Source organism: Bufo bufo, chromosome 9 (assembly GCF_905171765.1).
Source record: "Bufo bufo chromosome 9, aBufBuf1.1, whole genome shotgun sequence".
NCBI lineage: Eukaryota > Metazoa > Chordata > Amphibia > Anura > Bufonidae > Bufo > Bufo bufo.
The window spans coordinates 217,693,558-217,721,303 of record NC_053397.1 but is presented as its reverse complement, the minus strand read 5'-3'; the positions used below and the strand labels follow the sequence as shown (position 1 = coordinate 217,721,303).

General features: G+C 48.9%; 2 protein-coding genes across 4 annotated transcripts; both read left to right on the top strand.

Annotated features, from left to right (window-relative positions):
- The first annotated feature begins 408 nt into the window (after positions 1-408).
- On the top strand, positions 409-27,149 carry RAVER2 (ribonucleoprotein, PTB binding 2). 2 transcript variants are annotated; one of them, XM_040407531.1, is made up of 14 exons: positions 409-665; positions 6,650-6,716; positions 8,350-8,819; positions 13,201-13,389; positions 13,857-13,983; positions 14,061-14,134; positions 15,497-15,598; positions 15,679-15,781; positions 16,725-16,873; positions 18,567-18,663; positions 19,152-19,276; positions 19,358-19,435; positions 21,834-21,944; positions 26,729-27,149. In XM_040407531.1, the coding sequence occupies exons 1-14, from the start codon at positions 444-446 to the stop codon at positions 26,852-26,854; spliced, it is 2,040 nt and encodes a 679-aa protein (XP_040263465.1). In that variant the 5' UTR covers positions 409-443; the 3' UTR covers positions 26,855-27,149. The 2 variants fall into 2 exon arrangements, with proteins under 2 accessions (XP_040263465.1, XP_040263464.1); XM_040407530.1 differs by having other exon boundaries at positions 13,198-13,389.
- On the top strand, positions 19,451-21,821 carry LOC120979024. Of its 2 annotated transcripts, XM_040407533.1 has the most exons (5): positions 19,451-20,629; positions 20,666-20,813; positions 20,978-21,069; positions 21,198-21,647; positions 21,684-21,821. In XM_040407533.1, the coding sequence occupies exons 1-5, from the start codon at positions 20,496-20,498 to the stop codon at positions 21,811-21,813; spliced, it is 954 nt and encodes a 317-aa protein (XP_040263467.1). In that variant the 5' UTR covers positions 19,451-20,495; the 3' UTR covers positions 21,814-21,821. The 2 variants fall into 2 exon arrangements, with proteins under 2 accessions (XP_040263467.1, XP_040263466.1); XM_040407532.1 differs by having other exon boundaries at positions 19,451-20,813.
- Positions 27,150-27,746: the final 597 nt, after the last annotated feature.

The following is a 27,746-nucleotide window of genomic DNA, read 5'->3' as shown; positions in this document are numbered from 1 at the left end:
TTGGGAAAAATAAAGTGGGCCGGTCTGGCTGAAGTCCAGGGCCACTTTATTGTCCCAGTCCATCCCTGTCTGCCATACAACTCGCTGATTGCACACACGAAATGAACACGGAAGGGTTAAAACCGCATCACATGGTTGCAGGCCTGCACATGTGATAACTACCCCTAAGGGCTCATTCACACTCAGCGGATTTGGTGCAGACATTTCTGTGACAGATCCGTTCCTAACTTATCTACAGGCGACTTTCTCCTCAGGGGAAGCGACCTGTGCGCCATTGCTGAGGCCTGCTGCTGCTGCTGCTGTCCATGTCCACGAGGCCCTAGAGCCGCCGCCGCCGCCGCTGTGACTGTTGACAGCGGGGAGGCCGCGGTTGGCGGTGGGCGGAGACTTCCTCGGCTCCTCCCCGCCCTCATAGCCAGGCACACCGAGCCAGCCTCAGCAAAATGGCGGCGCGGGATACCGGGCTTCCCCTGAACTCTCCGGAGTGGGGGGGCAACGGGCCTGAGGAGGAGACCGAGACCCCGGGAGGTAACGTGGGAGCAGCCGGTGTGTGGTTGCAGCTGGAGCCCGCAGAGATCCGGAGGAGGCTGGACGCCACCATACGGGAGCTGCGGAACCGGAGGAAGATCCTGGTCCGGAACCTCCCGCAAGACTGCGGCAGCCAGGTGAGGAGGCCGGGGGGGAAAAAGTGACCTGGAGGCCGGGGGGAGGGGGGGGTAGAAGTGACAAAGGTGGGGGGGTAGAAGTGACAAAGGTGGGGGGGTCGAGAGAAAGGTGAGGGGACCTGGAAGGGGGGGGGGGGGGGGGTCGAGAGAAAAGTGAGGGGGCCGGGGGGGGGGGGGGGGGGGGGGGGTCGAGAGAAAAGTGAGGGGGGGGGGGTCGAGAGAAAAGTGAGGGGGGTCGAGAGAAAAGTGAGGGGACGGGGGGGGGGGTGGGTCGAGAGAAAAGTGAGGGGACCGGGGGGGGGGGGGGGTCGAGAGAAAAGTGAGGGGACCGGGGGGGGGGGGGGCGAGAGAAAAGTGAGGGGACCGGGGGGGGGGGGGTCGAGAGAAAAGTGAGGGGACCGGGGGGGGGGGGGGTCGAGGGAAAAGTGAGGGGACCGGGGGGGGGGGGTCGAGGGAAAAGTGAGGGGACCGGGGGGGGGGGGGGGGTCGAGGGAAAAGTGAGGGGACCGGGGGGGGGGGGGGTCGAGGGAAAAGTGAGGGGACCGGGGGGGGGGGTCGAGAGAAAAGTGAGGGGACCTGGGGGGGGGGGGGTCGAGAGAAAAGTGAGGGGACGGGGGGGGGGTGGGTCGAGAGAAAAGTGAGGGGACCGGGGGGGGGGGGGGGGGTCGAGAGAAAAGTGAGGGGACCGGGGGGGGGGGGGGGTCGAGGGAAAAGTGAGGGGGGGGGGGGGGGGGGTCGAGGGAAAAGTGAGGGGACCGGGGGGGGGGGGGGTCGAGGGAAAAGTGAGGGGACCGGGGGGGGGGGTCGAGAGAAAAGTGAGGGGACCTGGAGGCGGGGGGGGGGGGGTCGAGAGAAAAGTGAGGGGACCTGGGGGGGGTAGAAGTGACAAAGGTGAGGGGACCTGGGGGGGGGGGTAGAAGTGACAAAGGTGAGGGGAACTGGGGGGGGGGGGGTAGAAGTGACAAAGGTGAGGGGACCTGGGGGGGGGGGGGGGGGTAGAAGTGACAAAGGTGGGGGGACCTGGGGGGGGGGGGGGGAGAAGTGACAAAGGTGAGGGGACCTGGGGGGGGGGGGGGTAGAAGGGACAAAGGTGAGGGGACCTGGGGGGGGGGGGGGGTAGAAGTGACAAAGGTGAGGGGACCTGGGGGGGGGGGGGTAGAAGTGACAAAGGTGAGGGGACCTGGGGGGGGGGGGGAGAAGGGACAAAGGTGAGGGGACCGGGGGGGGGGGGGTAGAAGTGACAAAGGGGAGGGGACCTGGGGGGGGGGGGTAGAAGTGACAAAGGTGAGGGGACCTGGGGGGGGGGTAGAAGTGACAAAGGTGAGGGGACCTGGGGGGGGGGGGTAGAAGTGACAAAGGTGAGGGGACCTGGGGGGGGTAGAAGTGACAAAGGTGAGGGGACCTGGGGGGGGGGGGTAGAAGTGACAAAGGTGAGGGGACCTGGAAGGGGGGGGAGAATGAAGCCTGGGTGTCAGGTGTACAGTATGGGGCCCCCAACCTCAGAGGGACACAGGAGGACAGCCCAGTGACAAGATGACCCCCCCCCCCCCCCCCCATATATACTTTCAGACAAAGTATATAGAACAATTGCAGAATTTGAAGCTCTGGGGTCCGTGTGGCCCTTTCCATGGCCTCTGACCCCACCACTTGTTTGTCATTTCCAGCAGGATTAACCAAGGCTGGGCCCCCAGCTCTCCAGGGGCCCCGCAGCACATGCTTGGTCTGCCTGTATGCTCTCAGGTTGCAGTTAAAGTAATTATCCATTAATGCTGGTCCTTTAAAGAGGTTGTCCAGGTTCAGAGCTGAACCCGGACGTGCCCTTATTTTCACCCAGGCAGCCCCCCTGAGGCTAGCATCGGAGCATCTCATGCTAAATCGCGCAGGGCAAGGTCTCCGTTTAACTGGCTAGGGCAGCGCTAAATCCCGCCCATCAGTGCCGGTGACGTCACCAGGGTTCCTGGCTGCCCCATGGAGAGCCCCGGTTTGTCACCGGAACTCCTAAAAATGCCTTTGCCCGCCGCGATTTAGCGCAGGGCAAAGGAGAGCATCGGAGCATGAACATGTCAGGGGGGCTGCCGGGGGGAAATGGAGGGATGTCCGGGTTCAGCTCTGAACAAGAACAACCCCTTTAAGATCATTATGGATGTCAGGTCATCATAACGTATTAGAAAATGTTTTGTGCAGGTTCCCAAACCTCAGGACTCCCCCCTTAGAGGGAACCTGTCATCAGCTTTAGGGTCCATTCACACGTCCGTTGTTTCTTTCCTGATCTGTTCCGTTTTTTGCGGAACAGATCTGGACCAGATCTGTACCCATTCATTTTCCATGGGTCCTGAAAAAAAATCTGACATTGAGCTGTCCGATTTTTTTCAGGACCCATTGAAAATGAATGGGTACAGAACTGGTCCAGATCTGTTCCGCAAAAAACGGAACAGATCAGGAAAGAAACAACGGACGTGTGAATGGACCTTTATGCTGACCGTACTGAGGGCAGTATAACATAGTGACAGAAATGCTGATCTCAGCGGTGTGTCCCTCATCAGCTAAAGGTAAGTGGTCGCCGAGAACCAGCATCATAATCATTGCAGCCCAGGCCTTGAGAAGAGTCAGATCTACCTGAGAAGAGTCCTGGTTATTATAATCTCCTGCTCTCCGCCATCTGCTGATGATTGGCCGTTCTCTCCTAGAGAGAGAGGGAGAAAACTAGGTATTAGGGTACATTCACACGACCGTGTTATTTTTTCCGCATTTTGCGGAATAGAAGAAAACCCATTCATTCCTATGGGTGAATAAAATGTGCGGACAACATTTAGTATGTTGTCCGCATCCGTGTGTCCGCATTTCTATTCCGCAAAAATATGAAGCATGTCCTACTATTGTCCGTACAGATCTTTCCGCAGCACCATTCAAGTCAATGGATCCGCAAATTGCGGATGACATACGGAATGGTTTCCGTATGTCATCCGTTTTTTGCGGATCCGTTTCCTTATTTTTGAAGGCCTTAATAAAAAAAATTCTGTCTTTTATTTTTTCCTTCAGTTTTTTGCGGACCGTAAAAAACGGAAGACATACGGAAGTCATTTATCCGCAAAATGCGAACACACTGTTCCGTTATTTGCGGACCGCAAATCGGAAAGGATTACACACGGTCGTGTGAATGTACCCTTAGACTGTCAGTCTTTAGCAGGAGAGCAGAAATCCATGAATAACCAGGACTCTTCTCAGGAGGCCGGGACTCTTCTCCAGGCCCAGTCTGCAATGGTTGTGATGTCGGTTCTCGGCAACCACTTACTTTTAACTAATAAATGACCGACGGCTGAAATCAACTCGCCTGTCTCTACTTTATACTGCCGTTAGTATGGGCAGCACAAAGTTGATGACAGGTTCCCTTTAAATGATGCAGTTGTAACACCTGAGCTCTATTCACTGACTGCAAGCATAATGGTGTCATCACTGTGCCCTCTTCTCATCACGCTATATGGTGGCACTATATTCTTGTACATAGGAGGCAGTATTATAGTAGTTATATTCTTGTACATAGGAGGCAGTATTATAGTAGTTATATTCTTGGACGTAGAAGGCAGTATTATAGTAGTTATATTCTTGTTGGTCAGCAGCACCTCAGATCCGGCATGTCTTCCTGCTGGTTTTCACTGGAGCTCTTTGATCTTTGCTCCTCTCTTTTCACCTTTGGTCCTTGTCCTTGAGGTTTCTGAAGATGCTGCTGCCTGTTCAAACTTTTCTATTAACCATTTACCTGCTGCTGCAGCCGTTGGGGTTATTGGTCTGCGGTGATAACTTCTCCCTTTCACCAGCCTTATCGCTGTCCCGATGTCGTGTTGGGAGGATCCTGTGTTGCTCTGTTTGCACGGTGGTCATGGAAGAGCCAGGTTTGCATGCTAAGGAGCAAATGCAAAACAGCGAAGTCTACTTTCACGCTGGCGTTTTGGCTTTCCGTTTCTGAGATCCGTTCAGGGCTCTCACAAGCGGTCCAAAAACGGATCATTCTGAATGGAAAAGGATCCGCTCAGAATGCATCAGTTTGCCTCTGTTCAGTCTCCATTCCGCTTTGGAGGTGTACACGAAAACGCCGCTTCCGTCTGAACGAAACTAAATCTGGCACAATGGAAAACGGATCCGTCTTGGCTATGTTAAAAATAATGCGGACGGTTGTATAATCTGAACGGATCCATCCATGACGGATCCGCACAAAACGCGAGTGTGAAGGTAGCCTACATGTGAACCCTGGTCCCGCGGCCCCTGTGTCCCCAGGGAAGCTTCAGCGAGAGTCTCCCCGGACGGATGTCAGGCGCTCGGCTCCTGGAGGTGGTTGTTTCTGGTCCACTGCCCGGCTGACGGCTCATTCAGGAGAAATAAGACGTCCGGCCCAGTAATGAGAATAATCCATCTTTATGTAGGACTCCTAAGCCGCCTCCTTGGTCTCATGATCGCCTGTGTAGAGAGGCAACGGCTCCTTAACTACAACTCCCAGCAATCCACGTGCTACCATGACAACTAGATAAGGGTGCAAAATGTTTCCTCGTACAATTAAAGGGGTGAGATCCGCTGTTTTCAAATATCCTATTAGAGAATTCAGAGTCAGAAGCGGGGTCCTCCATTCAGGACCTTCATCTTTTAGGGTAGTGAGCGGCTACAAATAGTGTCGCTCGCTCTGGAGGATCTTGCACGTCCATACATTAAACAACCTATCGATTAGAATGGGCACTGTGTAATGTTTCATGTCTCCTGTGGTGGCGCTGAAGGGGAATAGAAAATGTACTTGTTTGTCCATGGATTACAGCTGATCACTGGGGGTCACAGCAGGGGGACACGTCTACCCTTTAAAGGGCATCTGTCAGCAGTTTTGTACGTATGACACTGGCTGACCTGCTACATGTGCACTTGGCAGCTGGAGACATCTGTGTTGGTCCCATGTTCATATGTGCCCGCATTGCTGAGAAAGATGATGTTTTATTATATGCAAATTAGCATCTAGGAGCAACGGGGGCGTTACCATTACACCTAGAGGAACTGCCTCGCTCTCTCCACTTCGACAGGGTTCAGGTAGTGGAAATGTTATCATGTCTGCCTCTGTCAAAGTGCAGACGGCTTGGTAGTTGCAGAGAGAGCTGAGCCTCTAGGTGTAACAGCAACGCCCCCGTAGCACCTAGAGGCTCAACTCCAAAGACATACTGATAGGGACGTTAGATTGTGAGCCCCATTGGGGACAGTTGGTTGCTAATGTCTCTAAGGCGCCGCGGAATATAGTAGCGCTATATAAGTGCATAAAATAAATACATTTTGCATATATTAAAACTTAATTTCTCTTGACACACAGTACCCCAGCCTATCAGCTGTTTGAGAAGGCAGCGGCGCTCCAGTGACGACACGTTCATCTGTCACGTGGCCTAGGAGCAGCTCAGCCCCATTCAAGTGAATGGCGCTGAGCTGCAATACCAAGCACAGCCACTATACTATGAACGGCGCTGTGCCTGGTAAGCTGTGAGAAGGCTGCGGCACTCACGGCAGTACCGCTGCCTTCTCAAAAAGCTGATCAACGGGGTCCTGGGTGTCGGACCCTCACCGATCAGATACTGATGTCCTATCCAGAGGATAGGTCATTAGTATAAAAATCTCAGAAAACCCTTTAAGTCACGGAATGTAGTAGTAGTAGAGCCACTACTCCCAGCAGGGTTAGAGGACCTCCTGGACTATGCGGTGTCCTGTAGCCCCTCCATAGCAAAACGCGGACATCAGCTATGTGCGTTCCGCATTTTGCGGACCGCACATCGCCGGCACTTAATAGAAAATGCTTAATCTTGTCCACAATTATGTCCACAATGACAAGAATAGGACATGTTTTATATATATAAATCTAAACCCGCCCGGCGCTCCATATGTCCCGGCAGCAGCAGCGTCTGTTCTTCACAGATGGGCTTGTTTTCTGCTGCCTTCTTCACACTATGTTCTTTTTTTAATTCCAGGATGTCCACGATTTACTGAAGGACTACGAGATCAAGTATTGCTACGTGGATAAAAACAAGAAGACCGGTAAGTGTGCGCCTCTCGAGCTGCTGTTCTCTGTCATCAGCTCGGCTTACCAATGGGAAATCTTTTGACACCAAAAAGCTGCCGGCAGCTACACGGAATACGTCTCCCATTATTTTCAATGGGAGGCCGCCGTTTTCTTGGTGGAGTCAGTGCTATAAACAGCCGCCACAGGAGCGGCATCACGGCCTTCCATTCAAAACAATGGGAGGAGGATTCCGTGCCGATGTCTGTTTTTTTTTTTTTTTTTTGACATAGAAGAACCCCCACCAAATTCTGTTCATGTGAATCGGACCCTATAGAAAGTATTCCATTCATCTTCCCTTAATTCCTTGCACTGCTATGCTCCCCTATCTGGGATGGAATTGTGTTCATCCTGAGCTTCCTAGTCCATGAGTAGCCTGCCAAAATTATAGATGGTTACACAGGCCGCAGGTTTATGCCTGATTCAGGTGCTCGTTTTATGTACTGCAGCAGTTACTGTGACTGAGTTGTGTTGTCAGCTTTCTATACATCCTGTATGCTATGCAAAACTGCACCCATTTGCTTATGCAAACCAGGATGCCATGCACCAGGACGCTCAGGATGAACAGTGCTGTAGGATAAGATGCTGCTGCATTGCAGGGAATTGTTAGAAGCCCGGTGTTACTCATTATTATTCAGTGCTGCTGTCTGGGGGGCTCTTTTTGGGCAGCAATCAGATTATTCGGTGTAGAGGCCCCCCCCCCTTCATTGATTGGAGGTGTTATTGGCGGCCCGTTTGTTCTCTCCTCGGTAATTGCTCAGGAAAAGCAGCGTCGGCGCGTTCAGCGAGTCCCAGGGTTCGCTGTATCAGGTTTAGAGGACGCAGATTGTAACTTGAGATCTGACCCAGCGATTAATGACCTCTCCCAGACCCGCGTTCTGCAGGATAATGGGAAATTACCTCTCTGCTGAGTGTGGGCAGATGAAATATTCATTAGACCCCGGCTGCCATATTGTGTGCTCTGGCCCGTAATAAAGGGCGACTGCTCAGCCTGACTGCACGTGAATGCAGCCGTCATTTATAAGCACTTCCTTCTAATGATCTGTCCAGCCGTTCAATGCAATATACTGAACCGTAACATTAATACCACAGGCGCGGGGAATCTCTGTGAGCAGAGGGATCCTATTCCTGTCATTATATAGATTGCTGCTGTTTGTAGTCGCGCTGTTAAGACGTTTACTGTGCAGGGCCCGTAAAAGTTATGTAATAAGTATGAAGATGATGATGATGGCACCGCAGGGATCTCTCAGCGCACGACTGTGACATAGCAGAGCTGTCAATGCTCCGCAGTCCCGCAACTTGTATAATATCCGGCCATACTGGAATATCCAGGAAGAATAATCTTCTCACCCGTTGTGAATACATTGCTGAAATCCAGGAAGAATAATCTGCTGAGACCTCGGACACTAGAAATCCAAGACCTCAGTGGCAATGTGTCACAGAGATATCTGCGCAGCGCCAAAGGGTCTCCGCTTTCCATAGAGCCTTTCATGTGGAGACCAGTGGTGGTCCGAGCTTCCAGCCTCCACCAGTGTCACCAGTGAGCGGCTCTGTCTGTATGTGGTCGGCGGTCTCTTCCTCTCTGAGCATCTTTCTGTCCTCTCGTTTCAGCCTTCATCACTCTGACGAACGGAGAACAAGCACAAGACGCGATTTCCAAGTTCCACAAATGCCTCTTCCGGGACAAGGAGATTTGGGTTCAGCTGCAGCCGACAGACGCCCTCCTGTGTGTCGCCAACCTGCCCCCCTCACTCACCCTGCAGGAGTTTGAGGAATTGGTTCGGACGTACGGAAGCATTGAGCGCTGCCTCCTGGTCTACAGCGAGCTCAGCGGACACTTTAAGGGCTACGGCTTTGTGGAGTATATGAAAAAGGACTCCGCATCCAAGGCCCGGCTGGAACTGCTCGGCAAACAGCTGGAGGAGTTCACCCTCTTTGCCCAGTGGGTAGACGTCAATCAGCTGACGGCGGATTTCATCCATTCAAAGTGCCTATGTGTCGACAAACTTCCTAAAGACTACAGCAATACCGAGGAGCTGACGGAGATCTTCTCCTCTCTGCACGAGCCCACGTTCTGCCAGGTAGTGGATCCCACTCGCGTTCTAGATATTTTATTTTTCCTGATTCCTCCAGCACCTCAATTGGAATAGCATGGCTGCTTCCACTTAAGGGGGTTCTCTGGGTTCAGGAAACTGATGGACTATCCTTGGGTCAGGTCATCAATATGAGATTGGTGGGGGTCCCCACAGATCACCTGTTTACAAGGGCTGTGGTGCTTGTGCAAGGGCTGCAGCCTCTTAATTTTTTTTTTTACATGGGTCTACTTAATAGCAGTGCTGCAGGTTAGTGCAGTTTTGCCCTATTCAAGTGAACTTGCACAGGGCAAAGTACCCGACACAGCTGCTGCTATATGATCTCCGTACAGGTAAGGCTACTTTCACACTAGCGTTCGAGGTTCCGCTTGTGAGCTCCGTTTGAAGGCTCTCGCAAGCGGCCCCGAACGGATCCGTAGAGCCCCAATGCATTCTGAGTGGATGCGGATCCGCTCAGAATGCATCAGGATGGATCCGCTTGGCCTCCGTTCCGCTCAGCAGGCGGACACCCGAACGCAGCTTGCAGCGTTCGGGTGTCCGCCTGGCCGTGCGGAGCCAAACGGATCCGTCCAGACTTACAATGTCAATGGGGACGGATACGTTTGAAGTTGACACAATATGGTGCAATTTCAAACGTATCCGTTCCCCATTGACTTTCAATGTAAAGTCTGGACGGATCCGTCTGAATAACTTTCACACTTAGAATTTTTTCTGAACTATAATGCAGACGGATCCGTTCTGAACGGATCCCAACGTCTGCATTATAGGAGCGGATCCGTCTGTGCAGACACCAGACGGATCCGCCCTGAACGCAAGTGTGAAAGTAGCCTAAGCGGTACCCTGTGACCTCCTTCAACAGCTGATCGGTGGGGGAGCTGAGGGTCAGGTCCCCGCTGAACTGATGGGGTGATCCTATGACTAAAAAAATGAACATCATTCATCATATAGGACATGCCAATCTCTTTCTAACAAAGCTAGAACCAGCCCTGCACCTCACATGGATCCAGAGATCTCCCCGTTCATTGCTGATATAGATCTATATGAAGCTAACCGCTCAAGGGGAGTGTCTCTTCTGCTGCACCTTGGGGGGCGTGCCCATGCTCTCCCTATCACAGCTCAGGGGGTGTGTCCTTTTCTGACTCCTTGGCAAAAGTTTTAATTACAGGCAATTACAAAAGAATTCAGATTCAGGTGCTGGTTTGAAAACTGTAGAACGTTTTTCATGGGATAACCCCTTTTTAATGTTGCAGCCCCTTCTCTCTAACAGTAGGCTAAAAAGCTAAATCCAGCATTGTAGTGAGGATGATGGGTGTAACGGTAGTCCGTGTTAAAAGATGAAACACTGCTCATTCCTTAATCTGTTTTTTAATATAATGGAATTTCAGTTCTGCAACTTTGTAATTTACCAAGGCTACTTTCACACTTGCGGCAGAGTGATCCGGAAAAACGTATGCCACCTGATGGCATTTGTAAGACTGATCAGGATCCTGATCAGTCTTAAAAATGCCTGATCGGTCAGAAAATTGCATTGAAATGCCGGATCCGGTGTCATCTGGCAAAACGGATCCGGCATTTATTTTTTTCACCTTTTTATTCGGTCTGCGCATGCGCAGACTGGAAGGACGGATTCGCTATTCCGGTATTTTGAATGCTGGATCCGGCACTAATACATTCCTATGGAAAAAAAATTCAGGCAAGTCTTTATTTTTTTTTCGCCGGCGATAAAACCGTAGCATGCTGCGGTTTTATCTTTTTCCTGATCAGTCAAAATGACTGAACTGAAGACGTCCTGATGCATCCTGAACGGATTTCTCTCCATTCAGAATGCATGGGGATAAAACTGATCAGTTTTTTTCCGGCATTAAGCCCTTTTGACTGAACTCGGTGCCGGAAAAGAAAAAACGTTAGTGTGAAAGTACCCTTAGTTTTCTTTATTTTTCTGCTTGCAGTCAGTGAATGGCAGCCTTCTTAAAGGGGTTATCAGAGACTAAAAAATGTCTCCTATATGCCCAGGCCCCTCACACTGAATATACTTACCTCTCTCCCTGCGACACTTCTGGTCCCTGCACGGCCACAGCTGCTTCTCCCCGTGCGCGGATGAATATGATGAACATGTGGGGGTGGGGGGCAGCCAATGGCAGGTGGGGATGGGGATGAGCCTCCCTAGTGTCACCCACTATGCTAGGGAGGCTCTCCCTCATCGCCATCTGCCATTGGCTGCTCCCCCCGACACCGGATGTTTTCATCCGCGCATGGAGAGAAGCGGCGGCGTGGGGAGCCAGGTTAGTAGATTCAGTGTAAAGGCCTTGGGCATTTTTCTTAGTCTCGGATAACCCTTATAATTGCACCAAGAGGCTGGAAACCTGTATAGACCTGACATAGCATACAGCTGAGGGAGTGGTACATGTGACCTGCACTGATACATTGTATCAAATAGACAGAAAAAAATAGTGCTGCTCTTCAACTGCTACACTAGATACAATTGTCGCACTCAGGCATGAGGAATATTAGGGCTGTACAAGTTAATAGTCTCTGAATGTAAACGACACTGACAGCAAGCAGAGATCCTTAATACGGTAAAGAATGTGAGCACAGTACATGATCCTGCAGTGATTAGGCACAAATTGTAAATCCATATAGACTTTATAGTGGGGATCCTCACTAGGGGACCCCCTCTTCCCCCTAGAGGAGCAATGTAATGTATGTACACAGTGACTGCACCAGCAGAATAGTGAGTGCAGCTCTGCAGTATAATACAGGATGTAACTCTGGATCAGTACAGAATAAGTAATGTATGTACACAGTGACTGCACCAGCAGAATAGTGAGTGCAGCTCTGGAGTACAATACAGGATGTAACTCAGGATCAGTACAGGATAAGTAATGTATGTGCACAGTGACTGCACCAGCAGAATAGTGAGTGCAGCTCTGGAGTATAATACAGGATGTAACTCAGGCTCAATACAGGATAAGTAATGTAATGTATGTACACAGTGACTGTACCAGCAGAATAGTGAGTGCAGCTCTGGAGTATAATACAGGATGTAACTCAGGATCAGTACAGGATAAGTAATGTATGTGCACAGTGACTGCACCAGCAGAATAGTGAGTGCAGCTCTGGAGTATAATACAGGATGTAACTCAGGATCAGTAATGTATAAAGTGTGTGTTCTGCCTCCTGGCCGCCCTTTGGCAGTGACAGGAAGAGTGTAAAAATCTATATTACTTCTGCCATGTTGCTCGGTGCCTTTTTTGCCTTCAGCTAGTTTAGGCCTTCAGAGACACAGGCAGCATTGTATACAGAGACGATACACAGTAATCTTAAAGGGATTTACTGCAGAAACATCGCAGCATTATTTTCTGGTAGTGTGTGATATTACAGCTCAACCCTATTCTCTTTGTAGGGCATCTGTCAGCAGTTTTGACCCTATGACAATGTTCCATGTGCACTGAAAGCATCTGTGTTGGTCCCATGTTCATATGTGCCTCGTCCTCTGCACTTTGACAGGTCCGGGTGTGATGACGTTTTCACTGCCTGGTCCTGTCAAAGTGGAGAGGGCGTGGTAGTTTCAGAAAGAGCAGAGCCTCTAGGTGTAACGGCAACGCCCTCGTTGCTCCCAAAGGCTCATTTGCATATATTAAAACTTACTTTTCTCAGCAATTCGGGGACATATGAACATGGGACCAACACAGATGCTTTCAGTGCACATGGAACAGGTCAGCATTGTCATAGGGTCAAAACTGCTGACAGATGCCCTTTAATTGATCTAAGCTGCAATACCAGACAGTCCCTGTGGACAGGTGTGGCGTTTTTTGGGGAGAAAGCAGTCATGTTTATTTGTATAATGGAAATTTCTATAACTTTGTAATATATGATGGGGGAATTTATTGCGAGTGGAGTTTCATGTGACAGTTTGGTGCATCTTCTGGCCGCCTGAGCACAGATGTGACCTGCCGCAGATTTGCGCTATGATTTACACCAGTTTGTGGCGTTAAATATATTAAATCTGTCGTTCCAAAGGAGTCCCCGCCTCTACTGCCAAGCCCCTCCCACAAGGAGCCTGCCATTGAAGAAAAGATTTTTATCCCAGAAAACTAGTGCAAGTCTCTTAATAAATCCCCCCTTTTAGTGTTTCCATAACTTGAATTTATTAAGATCTCAGCATGCTGACAACATTATCATTAATGTTGTAAATTTAAAGTTCAGTGGAGGAGATTTATGAAACTGGTGTAAAGGTGGAATCTGATTGGTTGCTATGGGCAACTAGGCCAGTTTTGCACCTTTACACCCGTTTTGATAAATCCGCCCCCCTCCAATGTGTTGTGCCCTCCTTTTAAGAGCTGTAATGTCTCATCTGTCTCTGCAGTTGGCCGAGGAAGAAGGTGGTTATTCTGGAAGTTTTGCAGTGGTGGAGTATGAAACTGCCAAGCAAGCAGAGGAAGTGAGAGACTTGCTGGACGGGGCGACTGTGAACGGGGGCAGGATCCAGGTCTCCTACTGCGCCCCAGGGTCCCCGGGCAGAAGCGTGCTCGCCGCTCTTGTAGCAGCGCAGGGAATGGTAAGAGATCAGCAGTATTCAATGTATGAAACCTATGGACCTACATGAGGGAAGTTTTTGGGGGTCTCCTCTCCCAGTCTACTGTGGGGTCTGCTGACTAATAAGAGCAAATGAAGACCCTTCAGGGAGGCCAGGAAAAGATTCTGCTTGTTTTCAGCAACTTTCTCAGTTGTGATTTGCTACCTCACCAAAGTCTTTGAATAGAAACATTCAGAGGCTCAAGCCTGTCCTGCTCACACAGCTGAGGGTTTGCTACAAGGTATAAATGTAGATTTTACACAGAAGCAGCACAGATCTCTTCTCGACTCTGAGGTGATCTCTTTTGCACATTCTACTCTGATACATTGCAGCAAAACTGCAGCTGAACCACATGGACTCCACATGCTGAGCAGAATGTGTTATTACTAACATGTCAGCCTTTAGCTAACGCTTCCCATTAGTCACTGACTACTTGTCCTTGTGTCCAGCTGCAGAATAACCGGAAAGGATTGCTTCCAGAGCCGAACCCTGCTCAGATCATGCAGAGCCTCAATAACCCCGCCATGCTGCAGATGCTCCTGCAGCCACCGCATCGCGGAAGGTCAGGGAAGCAAGGTGAGCGCCCCTTAACAGTCCTTGGGACGCCTTCCCTCCCGTCACTTGCCGTGTTCTGAGCTCTCTGTGTCTCGCAGGTTCTTCTGGACGACCGCACTTTGTTAACCCAACCGTCAGCCAAGCACTTCTACAGCTCAACAAGCTCCACCAGGTAAGGAGGCGAGCGTGCCTGAGGTCACAGGAGGTATGCCAGTTATAGTGCACATGCAGACCTGGAAATATGGCTGTATCTGGGAAAGCTGGGTGGCAACCAGTGCAGCCATCTTTACAGCTCCCACTGAGGTTGTCGCACAGCTGTCTGAGACTCCTGAGTGGCGGATCTCTCTAGTTATACACTATGGGCCTCTAGAAAGCTGGGTGACGAGGGAGCTAGGACAGTGGCCAGACTGGTCAGCCATAACATTGAAACCGTTAAAGATGTTAGTGGTGGGCTATATGGGGCAGTAAGTGAAGAGTCCGTTCCTGAAGTTGATGTATTTGAAGCAGGAAAAATGAGCAAGGATCTGAGAGTGGTTATTAATGTCCAAAGCTGGTCCGTAGAAGGGCGACAGGGTCCTGGGCAGCCAAGGCTCATTAAAATATGTGGGGGAGAAGACTAGGCCATCGGGTCGGATCCCACAGAAGAGGTACTGCAGAGAAAACTGCTGAAGATGATGGAAAGGTATCCGGACACACGGGACGTTGCAGCTTGCTGTGTAGCCGCAGACCAGTCATGATGACCCTGCCCACTGCCAGAAGTTCCCTCAACGGTCCAATGAGCTTCAGAACTGGACAATGGAGCAAACTAAGAAGGCGGCCTGGTCTGATGAATCGGGTTACATCATGTGGACGGCCAGGTGTGTGTGCGTCACTTACCTGGGGAGGAGATGGCATCAAGTGCACTATGGGAGGAAGACAAGCCGGCGGAGGCAGTGTGAGGCTCCGGGCAATGTTCTGCTGCAAACCTTGTGTCCTGGCATCATGTGGAGGTACCACCTACCTAACCATGGCACAGACAAGTTTTCTGTTCGTGGCAGCAGTGTCCCCTATTGGCAGCGCCCTCTTTTAGCAGGATAATGTCCGGCCTCACTGCAGACACGGCACAGGAATAGGGAACATGACAGAGAGATGAAGGTGATGACGTCTCCAGATTCCCAGATCTCAATCCAATCGTCATCTGTGGGATGTGCTGGAAAACAAGTCCGATCCATGGAGGCCGCACCGAGCAACTTCCAGGATCTGCTGCTAACGTGCCGGATACCACAGGACACCTCAGAGGTCTTGTGGAGGACAGGCCCCAACAGGTGAGGGCGTTAGGCAGGTGGATATAATGTTATAGGTGGTCGGTATATGTGAAGGCTCATTTTACGGGTCAATGCTTATAAATGTGTTACTAATTTACTGCCACTGAGGGTTTGCTTCAATGTGTAGGGATCTTTGCTGCAGCCGGTTGGGCGATTTTAGTCCAGTGCTCGGTTCTGTCTTCCAATATTACATTCAGTCCATATGTGACATGTATTTTCTCGTTGCACAGAAGCCGGGACTCCCAGGTAACGTCCTGCTGCAAAATTTCTCCCATCTGCAGATGGCGCAGCAGCAACTCCTGCAGCTGAAGAGCTCCCAGTCCAATAATAGTGTGAGTACACTCTAGGGGGCGCTCTGCAGCCTCCTTCCATGTATTGGCTTGTACCTTATACGTGTTCTCCTTGGTGACAGAAACCTGGCCTTCTGGGAGAAGCCCCAGGCTCCATGTTACAGAGCGCGATGGGCACGGCGCAGACGGGATCAGCAGAGGCCGCACAAAGAGACATGCCAAAAAGTAATATAGATTCTCAGCCTATTAGCAGACTTGACTGTGCGGGTAGTAATGGACAGCACTGGGTCAGATATTAAAGGGTTAACTTGGCCGTATCAGGAATTAGGCAGCTCCACGCCTAGTGCTCCTCATTTTTTGTTATGGGAAAACTGGGTGACAACGGATAATGGCTGCTTCCAAACTCGGCTTTCCTAGACACCTGCACAGCAAATCCACTTGGTTATACTGTGCTGCAGGAGAGGCAATTGCTTCACCGCGGCTCTAGCCGGACCATCCAGGAGCCTGGCGGAGTGGTGGGCATTATCTGTCGTCAACCCCCAAGTTTACAGAGAAATGCTTCTATGGCTTTGGACAGTCCAACTGTAAGGTTCTGTTCACATGCGGCAGATTCTTTGTGAAAATTTCTGCCACCACCCCGTTAATCTGAATTTAGAAATCCATGCACATGATGCTGTTGGAATGAAATCTGCCGTGTGCAAGTTCACCCCAAGGCCGGCCATACACCATAGATAAGATGGGATAGATGTTGGCCAAATGTTTCCTCGGCCAACTGGTGTTACTCCCATCCTCCAGTACACACACTGGGCTTGGCCAAGCATGCCGTGTGTTTACAGAGGGGGTTAAATTGCTGCCAGATCGAGCATGCTCAAATCCAACAGCCTGATCTTTGTCACCTCCCCAACATCTGCCCTCTAGGGAAAGCTAGGAGGCCCTCCGTACACATTATGGTCGGCCATCATTAATGTGATGCGTATGCCTGGACCTCTGCCAGCTAATGTGTCCCCTGTATATACACGGAGAGCCTTTATCAGATGGCGCTGTGGCCACTAATCTGTTCTTCCTCTGTGTTTCTCACATTTCTGTCTCTGATCTCCAGGACAGCAGAACGTGTCCTGCCGGGGGGCAGAACGTGTTCTTATAACTTGTGTTCCTCCTTTACATCCAGGCTTGTTACCCTTTTACCACAATCAGCACTCTGCTCTGCCCCGGCTACCCCAGGACAAGATGTCTGCATCGGGGGCATCTGAGGGGTCACTGTTGCCAGGACCGAACCCACCGCACGTCCAGACCAGCACCGCCGACCATCTGCACATGGTGAGACTTGTCTCGAGTGCATTGACGCTGCTTATGGGGGATGTAAATCATTCCACAGGAGAAGTGCAGTTACTGGTGGTCTCGCAGTCCTTGTGGTGTTATTTAACCCTTCAGTGTGAGTGCATTGTGTGGTTCCTGTGGATCAACACAGATGGGATGGCCGGTATGCCCCCAACACAGGGAATTGGGATTCGTGAAATGTGCATTGACCTTTTTTTAATTTTTTTTTCTAGTTTGTTGTTAATCCAGTGGCTGCTGGGTAAAGTAATGGGGGCACAATACAGCTACAACACTGCCACCCAGTGGTCAAGCCAAACACAGCAGCAGCAGAGCTACACATTTTGTTACAATGTATCGGTCTGTGGTCCAGGAGATATTTAATTCACAGAGCCTTGTCTAGCCCGGATACAATTGCATAATCTTCTCTGCTGACCCATGTGCAGGATTTACGCCTCATGCACACAACCGTATTCCCTCCGAGACATACTGTCCGTGAGCGGGCCATATGTCCCGGAGCGGCATACATTGTGCGCACGGGAGCGTACAGCATCATAGATTACTAGGACGCTGTGCGCATCGGGGCGCCCGCGGGACTATTGTCCCGCACTCATATGATCTTATGAGTGCGGGACAATAGCCCCATGGGCGGCCCGATGCGCACAGCGTCCTAGTAATCTATGATGCTGTGCGCTCCTGTGCACACAATGTATGCCGCTCCGGGACATATGGCCTGCTCACGGACGGCATACAGTCGTGTGCATGAGCCCTAACTGACAGCAAATAGTTGTATAGAAAATGGGAAATGAAACGCAAAGCATAATGGAAGTTGTAGAACTTCTCATTCTGCAATGATTAAAGTTTGAATGTTGTGGCCGTGGTCAGGGACATAGCGGAGCAGACCGGGCAAAGTATTGAAAGGGTATCCTTAAAATGATAGGTCATCACTATTAAAGTCTCAGAAACCCCCTTTCATATAATGGCATCTCTTAAAGGGGAAAACCACCTAAATAGGACGCATATGGGTGCAGACCACCAATGATGTATAGAACCATAGGGTCGCAGCACTTGATAAGAGACCCAAGCCCTTTAGCACTATGCAGAGATTACAGCTGCTGGAAATCGCTCCCTACATTGTAATCCAGGTGTCGGACCCGCACCGATCGGATACAGATGACACACCCTGAGGATAGGTAATGAGTTATAATGTCTCAGAAAACCCCCTTTAACTCCTGTGGAAGTGACTGTGTGTATTCTGATACTGGTCAAAAATTGCTGAAATGGGAATAACCCTCTAGGTTTTATATAAAACTGGAAAGCCCCTGCTGTGGATGTAACCAAGATCGAACTTATTTAACAATTGTAATTTGGCATTTACGGTATTGAAAAAATAAATAAATAATTCCACCACTAGAGGGAGCCAAGGAGCCGACTGCATACTTCTTATAAGCTCATAGGCTCCCCCTAGTGGTGACCGCAGGGAGCCAGCTTCTATCATTTAGTTATTTCTGTGCCAAGATTTGGAGCTCTGTATATTCGTATATAATTGGCAGAATTCTGATCCTAAACCCTTCAAGGTGGACGTTCAGTTTCCGGATTTCTTTGTGAGATTAATGCAATGACCTTGCTGCTCTGTCCTATAGGGATATATGAAATGTTCATTACAGTGTTGTAAAGTCAACATTTTATGTTGTAGAACAAGACGACCAGTCAGACGTCACTGCTGGGGGAGCCGCCCCGGGACATTCGGCTAAGCACCAACCCCTACCTGAACTTGGCCAGCGTGCTTCCTGGTAATTTCCTGCCGTCACGTTGCTGATATAATTGAGAGACGTGTAAAGTAATCGTACAAATGTGATTTTTGACTGGAAGATCCGTCAACAGTCGTGTACATTGCAGGCCATTTGTATCCACCGGAACATTGTAATGTGTGCAGAGAGGACCGCGAGCTCCTTAGAATCAGAATTGAACATATTAAAGGGTTAAATAATGCTAACTTATAATCAGGGTAGGTTAGTATTATCTGACTGTTGGGGGTCCGACTCCTGGCACTCCCACCTCAACTGGGTGCCACGGCCTGTGACATCACATCCATCAGTCCCATTGCAGTGGATGAGATTAAGTTGCAGTACCAAGTACAGCCACTATACGATGTATGGCGCTGTTCCTGGTATACTATGAGGAGACTGCAGCATTTGTCTGAGCAGTGCAGCCCCTTCAACCAGCTGAGTCTGACCCCCATCCATCAGATATTAACAGCCTATCCAATCTCTGTTACTAGGAATGACAATCAGGGCGCTCCAGCCTCACGGCATGGACGGACTAATCTCTCAGGACACAGCAGCAGCACAGCCAGGGCTGGACGGCTACTTCACCTACGGCCAGCAGTGCGGGGATTACTCTCAGGTAAAGCGTGTAGTCGCTTCTCTGCCCTCCTGTGGGTAGGTGACTGTCTAATGATGATGACTCTCTGGTGGTGTGTTCCAGGAGGCCCTGCAGCAGTGGTATGACCAGTACTCCACGTACGGCGGAGCCCAGGCTAATACTGCCGGGGACAGCAGCCAGGTAAGAAGAGACCTTTCATATATGGCTTATTAAACGGATCATGCACTTTTGCTCCTGCGAGTAGAACGTAGGGGCAGTAGGGTGTTTATAATGAAGTAAGGCATCTTCTGTTTTTAAGGTATGGGCACTTTTGCAGACATTTGAAACACGGAGCAACTTTGCAATAAACTGAATTTTCAGGATCGTGTCTCCATTGTTACAGACTACAAACAAACCCTGGGTGTAGTCTGGTCTTACACTCCTTGCCTCTGTAGGTTATCAAGGTGGGAGTGGAGTGATGAGTACAGGATCGGACTACGAGGGGCTTGTTCCTATTCTATAAACATGGAATCGCACAGGTTGGCATCGGAGTTGTAGACAAAAAAAAGCTAATTTTTAATTGAGCGTGCAGAGTTTTGTTTTTATATGCATTGAGACTATAAAATAAATGCCAGCAAAGGTGACGATGGCCTTTACTATTCCTGCACCAGACTGTACTGGTAAATCCGGTAATTGGGGTAATGAGGTTGCTAAATACGCCCTTGTGAATAATCTTCGTGGGTGCACAGTTTATAAAGGAGTTGCTAGAATTTGGAAGGGCAGGCATGGAGGTTCTTGCTCTCGGAGTATTTCCTTTACATTTCAGGAGGAGTTAGGTTTTAATAAGAGAGGGAGCCGCCCATGAACCGAAAGATGCCAGAACCGTCCCCTGAAAATATTGAGCTGCCAAATTTATGTCATGGGTTCAGCATGTTCCTCTTCCCCAGCTATAAATGCCAGATTGGCAGGAGAACAGATGCGGAGAGGATGGTGTGGGTTTCATATGTAGCTGTACTGCAAATATTTGTCTTAAATCTAGAAGATGCAGGTAAATTATTCACCTTCTGTTGTGGGTGTTCAGAAAGAGTCTGTGCGGCTGAATGGCCTCCCCTCCCCCCACATCCAGACATTTATGTTTAGAAAGCGTAGGTGGACAGGAGCCAGAATCTACACCTACATATGTTTTTGTGTTAGGAACAGTAGCCGGCAGGTGAAGTCTAGAGCATTTCCATTCTATGTACCTCGGCCATCCTAAAAACACATGGCGGCTTTCTTCTGTAAAGTGCGCCACACCTGTCTCCAGGTTCTGTGTGGTTCTGCGGCTCAGTCCGATCCACACCTGTCTCCTGGTTCTGTGTGGTACTGCGGCTCAGTCCGATCCACACCTGTCTCCAGGTTCTGCGGCTCAGTCCGATCTACACCTGCCTCCAGGTTCTGTGTGGTTCTGCGGCTCAGTCTGATCTACACCTGCCTCCAGGTTCTGTGTGGTTCTGCGGCTCAGTCCGATCCACACCTGTCTCCAGGTTCTGTGTGGTTCTGCGGCTCAGTCCGATCCACACCTGTCTCCTGGTTCTGTGTGGTACTGCGGCTCAGTCCGATCCACACCTGTCTCCAGGTTCTGCGGCTCAGTCCGATCTACACCTGCCTCCAGGTTCTGTGTGGTACTGCGGCTCAGTCTGATCTACACCTGCCTCCAGGTTCTGTGTGGTTCTGTGGCTCAGTCCGATCCACACCTGTCTCCAGGTTCTGCGGCTCAGTCCGATCTACACCTGCCTCCAGGTTCTGTGTGGTTCTGCGGCTCAGTCTGATCTACACCTGCCTCCAGGTTCTGTGTGGTACTGCGGCTCAGTCCGATCCACACCTGCCTCCAGGTTCTGTGTGGTTCTGTGGCTCAGTCTGATCTACACCTGTCTCCTGGTTCTGTGTGGTTCTGCGGCTCAGTCCGATCCACACCTGTCTCCAGGTTCTGCGGCTCAGTCCGATCTACACCTGCCTCCAGGTTCTGTGTGGTTCTGCGGCTCAGTCTGATCTACACCTGCCTCCAGGTTCTGTGTGGTTCTGTGGCTCAGTCTGATCTACACCTGCCTCCAGGTTCTGTGTGGTTCTGCGGCTCAGTCCGATCCACACCTGCCTCCAGGTTCTGTGTGGTTCTGCGGCTCAGTCCGATCCACACCTGCCTCCAGGTTCTGTGTGGTTCTGCGGCTCAGTCCGATCCACACCTGCCTCCAGGTTCTGTGTGGTTCTGCGGCTCAGTCCGATCCACACCTGCCTCCAGGTTCTGTGTGGTTCTGCGGCTCAGTCTGATCTACACCTGCCTCCAGGTTCTGTGTGGTTCTGCGGCTCAGTCCGATCCACACCTGCCTCCAGGTTCTGTGTGGTTCTGCGGCTCAGTCCGATCCACACCTGCCTCCAGGTTCTGTGGCTCAGTCCGATCCACACCTGCCTCCAGGTTCTGTTTGGTTCTGCAGCTCAGTCCGTTTCACTCCACTGGAGCTGAGCAGCAGAAAAATCACATGGACACGTGTAGAGCAGTGTGTGGAAGAAAGCCATATTTTTCTAATCCTGTGCGACCTCTTTAATCTTTCGTGTCTGTCTGTAGTCGTCTTCCACTTTGGGTTACGGAGAATACGGCACGTATGTCCAAGCACCGCCCACTTACTACGCGAGCGCACAAGCATTGTACCAGCCTGGAGTTACATCTGCAGAAAAGGTGCGTGTAGTGTGGCTGACATAAAATACATATCTTTTTCCAGAACTGGGAATTTGTATCTATTAGGGGGTTGATCCTTACCTGACGGGTTCTTCACTGCTGCAGCGGTGACATCACGTCGACAACACGTGTCCATCAACGGTGCACACAAGTGGTCACCTGTTGTCGATGTGACGTCACCACTGCAGCTGGGTAAACCGGGCCCAGGCAGGAGAACTGGAAAGGATCCAATGCACTGTCTTTTTTATGACTAATACCGGACACCCCCTTTAAAGGGGTTCTCTGGGATTTTTCCCTTAGTGTTCTTTTAAAAGGTAAAAAGGGTTATGTGGTAATAAACATTGATGACCTATCCTCAAGATCAGTGGGGTCCGACACCCGGAACCCCTGCCAATCAGCTGTTAGAAGAAGCTAGTGCTCTGAGAGCGCCGTGGCCTCTTAGGCCATGTGAAGTCACATTTATCCATTACATGGCCTATTTGCAGCTCAGCCCCATAGAAATGAAAGGGGCTGAGCTGCAATACCAAGAACAGCCACTATACGTTCTACAGCGCTGTGCTTGGGAGAAATGTCAGAAACTGGTTGATCGGTGGGGGTGCTGGGACTCGGACCCCCGCTGATCTGATAATGATGACCTAGCCTGAGGATAGGTCATAATATATTACTGGATGATGCGGCGGTTTTCCTTTTTTTTTTTTTTTGTTAGCGTTTTCCTTTTTCACTCCCTGCCTTCCCAGAGCCATAACTTTTTTTAATTTTTCCATTCACATAGCCGTATGTGAGCTTTGTTTGTTTTATTTTTTTGGGGGGCAAGTTGTAATTTCTAATGTCACCATTTTAATATTACATAGGATGTAGTGGGAAGCAGGGTGAAATTGGAAAAAAAATGCAATTCCGCCAGGTCAGTATGACTCTGATGCCACATATGTATATATATTTTTTTCCTTTTCATCACCATATTCTGACCCATAACTTTTTTTTATTTTATTTTTATAAATATGTCTACAGCGATGTGGGGGCTCATTTTTTGCGGGACGATCTGTAGTCTTTGATAATCCCATGTTGGGGTGTGTGTGACATTTTTGATCACTTTATGCAATTTTTTTTTGGGATAATGTAACAAAAAAATTGCGAATCGGCACATATTTTTTTCTGTTACACCATTCACATATGGGGAAAACTTTTTAAAAATATTATAATAGTACAGGTGTTTTCACACGCCGTGATGCCTATAATGTTTTTTTTTTGTTTGGTCCCCAGGTGGGCCACAACTTGCAATCATAACATGGAAATAATGGAATTTGCTCCATTAGGGTCCATTCACACATCCGCAAAATGGGTCCGCATCCGTTCCGCAATTTTTCGGAACAGGTGCGGTCCCATTCATTTTCAATAGGGCCGGAATGTGCTGTCCGCATCAGCAGATCCGCACTTCCGTTCCGCAAAAAAATAGAACATGTCCTATTCTTGTTTGGAATTGCGGACAAGAAAAAGCATATTTTATGAGTGCCAGCGATGTGCGGTCCGCAAAATGCTTAAAGGGAACCTGTCACCGGGATTTTGGGAACATAGCTGAAGACATGGGTTGCTAGATGGCCGCTAGCATATCTGCAATACCCAGTCCCCATAGCTCTGTGTGCTTTTATTGTGTAAAAAAAACGATTTGATACATATGCAAATTAACCTGAGATGAGTCAGAGCTTGAAAATATGACTCTTCTCTGGTCACACAAGTAAGATATGACTCTTTTAGGTTAATTTGCATATGTATCAAATCGTTTTTTTTACACAATAAAAACACGGAGAGCTAAGGGGACTGGATATTGGGGATGTGCTAGCGGCCATCTAGCTACCCATGTCCTCAGCTCTATACCCAAAATCCTGGTGACAGGTTCCCTTTAACGCACATTACTGGTGTTTGCTGATCTGCAAAACACATACCAACGTGTGAATGGACCCTTATTCTGTACTGAAAGTGCTGCCACCTGCTGGCTTAGTACAAGCTGCAGCTCATTATCGGAACAGGGGCTTTCCCTGATCTCCACCTGGGGAAAGCGCGCCTGACCCGGAATCGCACGCTTCTTGGTTATAGCCCTCTTGGACGATGTGGTCGACGTCACCACCGATCGTAGACACTTTCTCCGCTGTGGAGCGGGCGCTCTCTTTAAAGACCCGACATCTGCTGTACATGTACTGTGGATGTTTATAAGGGGTTAATCCTATCTCTAGTCCAGGGGCCCTAGTTCTAGATGGCAATACCCCTTTAACACCTTAAGGACCAGGCCGTTTTTTGGAAACTTGACATGTCACTTTATGTGGTGATAACTTCGGAATGCTTTTACTTATCCAAGCCATTCTTTTCTTTTCAATTGTCTTTTTATTGGTTTAATAAAGTGAAAATGACAACATATGAGCATGAACATTAAAGTCCATAGAACACTATGGAGAATACAATGGTGTGTAGATCCATTTTGCGATACACAAACAGAGAAAACAAGTAAATCTTGATCAACAGACGGGGGGTATCTACTGCACATAGCGGAGTAAAAGCTTTAGACAGGGTGGATTGGTCCTATATGCGTCAAGTGCTACGTCACTTTGGTTTCCCCACACCATTTGTAGGAGCCATATTCGGGATGTACACATCCCCCGCAGCCAGATTGCGTATCAACCACTCCTTATCCAAGCCATTCTGAGATTGTCTTCTCACGACACATTGTACTTCATGATGGTGAAAAATTTTAGTCTATATAATTCACTTTTATCCGTTGCTCCGTAAAAAATATATAACCTGTCCTATTCTCCTTTTTGCAGACAAAAATAGGCAGTTATATCAATGGCTGTCCGTGCCGTTCCGCAAATGGCAGAACGCACACGGACGCCATCCGTATTTTGCGGACCGCAAAGCACACAACGGTCATGTGCATGAGGCCTACATTCCCCATATGTCCACTTTCATGTTTGCATCATTTTGTAAATGTAATTTTTTTTAACTCGTTTTATTGAAAAATAACAAGTAAGACATGTTACATGTACAAATCCAATATCATCATGGTAGTAAAATGATCCATACATTAGGTGAGGTCCTCTATACAAATCAGCTACATTGTACCAGTTATGCACGTATAAACTGTAAATGTTTTTATTTTTTAGGATCTTATAACCCTTAGAATTTTAGAAACAAATTTTTACGAATTTCCAAAACCCACTTTTTTAAGGCCCACTTCAATTCTAAAGTCACTTTGTGGGGCTTACATAGTGGAAATCACCCATAAATGACCCCATTGTAGAAACTACACCCCTCAAGTTGCTCAAAACCCTTTAGGTGTTCCACAAGAAGGAGATTACATTTTTAAATTTCACTTTTTTGGCAGATTCTCCATTTTAATAATTTTTTTTTACTGTAACACATCAAGGGTTAAAAGCCAAATAAAACTGAATATTTATTACCCTGATTCTGCAGTTTACAGAAACACCCCATATGTGGTCGTTAACTGCTGTACGTGAACATGGCAGAGCGCACAATTTTTGAGAATCCTGTTTTTATGTCTCCATTTTCAGAAAGCCAAATCTTTATTTTAGGGCGATTGTCTTAGAGTCTCATTTTTTATTTTTTTTTAAGGGATGAGATGACTGTTTGGTACCATTTTGGGGTACATGCTACTTTTTGATCGTTTGGTATTACACTTTTTGTGATGTATGGTGACAATTTATTTTCTTGCCCTTTTTTTTTTTTTACGGTGTTCACGAGACAGGTTACCTCATGTGATATTTTTATAGAACAGGTCGTTATGGACGCGGCGATACCTAATTTGTTTAAAACCAAAATATAGTTAAGACATATTAGGTATCGCTGCGTCCGTAACGACCTGTTCTATGAAAATATCACATGAGGTAACCTGTCTGGTAAACACCGTTAAAAAAAAAAAAAAAAGGGCTTTTTGGCACAGTTTTGATCACCTTACATCTCAAGAAGTGTAATACCAAGCAATCAAAAAGTAGTATGTACCCAAAAATAAATCCAATCAGTCTGTCTTATGTAGGGTCTCATTTTGTGCGGCATGAGATGACTGATTGGATTTATTTTTGGGTACATACTGCTTTTTGATCGCTTGGTATTACACTTCTTGAGATGTAAGGTGATAAAACCTGTGCCAAAAAGCCATTTTTTTTTTTACGGTGTTCACCAGACCGGTTACCTCATGTGATATTTTTATAGAACAGGTCGTTACGGACGCGATGGGGATGTACACGCTGCCACAAACCCCCTGTATGCTGTGGCATCTGTATTTTCACCGATGCAGGCAGATACAGCATGGGCCCGGCTTCTGATCGCGGCAGATCGTCCTAAGGCCTCTTTCACACGGACGTGTGCACTCCGTGGCCGGGCGCCGTTCCGTGGGCATTCCTTATCACGGATGCGGACCCATTCACTTGAATGGGTCAGCAAATCTGGAGATACGGAACCACTACGGAGTGCTTCCGTGGGGTTTCGTCCCATACTTCCGTTCCGCAAAAAGATAGAACATGTCCTATCCTTTTGCAGAACGGGCAGATCGCAGACCCATTAATGTGAATGGGTCCGTTATCAGCTGCGGCTGCCCCACGGTTGGTGTTCGTGCATTGCGTTCGTGTGCAAGAGGCCTTAACTGGCCGGTACTTAACGCCTTAGGACGAGCATTCTTGTCCTAGGTCGGCAACCTGTTAAGATTGTTTCCAGGCGTCACCTGTACAATAAAGTGAGCTGCCTGCTGACGCTTCATGCTGTTGTTCTTGTAATGGCAGGTAACAGGAAGCGGGAAAAGATCGTACCTTCTCTCCAGCCCAGACGCCGGCCCTGGATACTCTGAGCACTATGGCCAGGCCCCAGCTGACAGCGATGCCTACTTCAAGAGGAAGAAGGTCTATTAAAACATTTGCGCGCACACACACGACTCCACCTTCACACCCAAAGATGCACAATGTGGGTTAAACTGATTTTGTAAGCCATTTAGTCTGGCACTGAAAGGGTTAGTTTTGCCTAAATGATCTGAAAATTTCTCAGGCTGAATTGTTATATAAAAGCAGCTAAATCTCGATGACGATTTGTAGATATTTTCTACCCTGAGCTGTGATTTATTTCTTATGTTCTCGCTTTGGCCGCCTGCAAACATTTTGTTTTTTCCTTTTGTATATATGAAGCAATAAAGAACTAGTGAACTCTTTATATTTGGCTCGTGTGATCGATGTGAACGGAGCAGCCGCTCGCTGCTGACTGGTCTGAGCCTCACTGTTGGTGGTCGAGCTTTGGATCATCTGCAAACACATTAAAATGTATTGGCTCCGTGGAACCAACCTTCATTTCACCCAAAGCCGCGCATAACTTCAGTGAATGACTTCGGTATTCATTTCTGCATCTTTAAAAACATTTAGAAATAGGAATCCAAAGTGGGGTTTGGTATTGGCTGGTAACTCTGTACCAAACCCGACTTTGGATGCTTAATTTTTAATGTTTTTAAAGATGCAAAAATGAATACGGAATTCATTCACCGAAGTCTTGCACAACTTTCGTTGAAACTAATTTGGCCTACGTGGAGGCAATACATTTTAATGCTGTACGTTGACAGGTCTCTGACAGCATTAAAACAGTGTTTGAACGAATTGACTTCTGAAGCTTCATTTTCTGAAGCCTACTCACCGCCTGCGGGATCAGAGACCAGTAATAACTGTGCAAATCTACATTGTGATGGTAATATGGGAGTCCATAAGGCAAACATTGCCCCCCTTCCCGGCATTGGTATCTGATCAATTTGTAATCAACAGA